The 2,096-nt window shown below is 36.2% G+C and overlaps 1 protein-coding gene across 1 annotated transcript in view; it reads right to left on the reverse strand.

Moving 5' to 3' along the window:
* Positions 1 to 1,068: 1,068 nt before the first annotated feature.
* Positions 1,069 to 2,096, reverse strand: part of LOC106950004 (cyclin-D1-binding protein 1 homolog) — a 7,889-nt gene continuing 6,861 nt past the window's right edge. The window contains exons 6-7 of the mRNA XM_015036600.1: positions 1,900 to 1,973; positions 1,069 to 1,082 (exon numbers count right to left, since the gene is read on the reverse strand). Coding sequence (XP_014892086.1) covers positions 1,069 to 1,082; positions 1,900 to 1,973 — 88 coding nt within the window. The remainder of the gene's footprint in view (positions 1,083 to 1,899; positions 1,974 to 2,096) is intronic.

Here is a 2,096-nt window from a genome sequence, read left to right on the forward strand (position 1 = left end):
TTGTCTTCAGTGGCCAAATAAAATGAACACTGACCAACATATTTGATGTGTATTGATGATGGCACTCATCAAAATGTAATGTTTGTTACTGGTTTTCTCAATTGTAGATTATGTTTTTTTTTATAACTATATTTTTGTGATTTTATGATGTAAATCTCTTTGAACTGCATTGTTGCTGAAACGTGCTACACAAATAAACTTGTCTGAAATGGAGCCAGCAAGAGGAAAATCTCTGACATCTTCTGGGAATACTTTGAGATGATGGTTCACAATAAAATTCTTCTTAGATAACAATAATTAACCCTCCACCTCCCAATTTCTCACCTTCTGCAAAGTTCCACTATTATTTGTAGTCTGATTAGCAAAGATATATCAGTCTTGCACAGCAGAAACAGATTTAAACTTGTTGCAGAACTAAAATTCAACATGTAGCCAAATATACGAGATCAGAGCCAATTAGAAATCCAAGAAAAAGTGAACGCCCCAACAGACACTGCACTCCCAAGACATTAAAACATGAAATGTCTTTATTGTCAAATCCATCTATGGCATAAAAGAAACCCCAACACAACCACTGATGTTCAACATAAACCAGGATTAGATTGGTTACAAATAATTTTAATAATTAAAACAAATGTCGTTTAACCCAGTTAAACGAGATTTAACTGAAGTCCTAAAAGGGGTGCGCGTTTTAATGTTTTTATCTTTATTAATCTTTTTTTCAGAATCTCTTTCTCTTTCTTACTGTTTATTCAATGTCACATGCTGTTTTTTTAATTATGTAAAGCACTTTGAAATGCCTTGCTGCTGAAATGTGCTATACAAATAAAATTTGATTGATATGACAATTAAATATGGTTTCATTGATTCTCCTGTTACTAAACATGAGTTTGATGAAAACTTTGTGACAATATTGCATTTAGTAGTTTCTGGAAGTATGATTCAACTGAGTGACAAGGCTGTTACAGTTTCACCAGCAGATGTCACTAGTGAGCAATGAATGAAGCATCGAGTAATGAACCTTTTTGCAAAGCAAAGGGTTGGAAAGCTTCATTGCTTCATGAGGCTTCATTTGCCCATCACTAGCAAGCGAGAAGAAAAACAACAACCATGACGGATTATAATGAGGACTAAGTTGTTAATATGCTGCTCTGGTTGGACAACAACTTCAAATGTGCAAGTTTTCCTCCACCGTAAGCATCCATGTTTACTTCTGCAAACACGGAGCACTTCTTTTTATGGCGGTTGGCAGAACACTGGGAACGCTGACGCTATTGCGCCCTCTACTGTGGATGCGGGACACTGTCGGGTCGTTTGAACGTTCACGCTCGGGAACATACAGATCGCATATGGAAGTGTGAACGACCACGGCATAAAAAATTTAAAATACGATTTTGTGGTATTGCTATGTTAAAATAGTGGAAATAAGCAGGCATCAGACGTCGCTCAGCTTCCGTTCTCTGCTTCTTCTTTACATACAGCATATTTTGTTCACATACATAGTCAGAGCCCCCCCTGCTTTCCTTTTCATGCAATAACAGGACATAACAGATTTGACATAAAAATCGGAATTGGGCCACTCTGGGTTGCACTGTGAACGAAGCCTAATTGATTCAGTCATAAGTTTCCACAAATAACATTCACTCTAAGTCATTAATAAATAAATACTCTTATTCCTACATCATTAAATGTGGAAAATTGATACATACTTGCAAATATCTTACTCTCAAAATAAAATATAACTACCTGAAAACTAGAAGCACCGATTCAGTCAAACAAAAAAAATGCTTATGTTAATGCAGGTTATATAAAAAATAAAAAAAAACATTCACAGTGTCGAGTAAAAAAGCTGATCAACATTTTGATCTGCTGAGTTTTGCTTTATTTGTTTCTGCTTACCTTTTGGTAGCCGAGCAAAGCGATCACAAGCAGACCAAACTCCTCTAGTGGACATGATCTGCTCCTGGGTCAGGCTGAATGGCAGCAGAGAGAAGAGCAGATAGAGGGACATGATGAAGCTGCATATGAGGAAGATATCCAACAACTTCCTGTTTTGTTAGATTTTTTTTTCCTGGTAAAAATAATGTTTCTAGTGA

This window comes from Poecilia latipinna, unplaced genomic scaffold, assembly GCF_001443285.1.
Source record: "Poecilia latipinna isolate Pla-1442-1.1 unplaced genomic scaffold, P_latipinna-1.0 Scaffold374, whole genome shotgun sequence".
Lineage (NCBI taxonomy): Eukaryota > Metazoa > Chordata > Actinopteri > Cyprinodontiformes > Poeciliidae > Poecilia > Poecilia latipinna.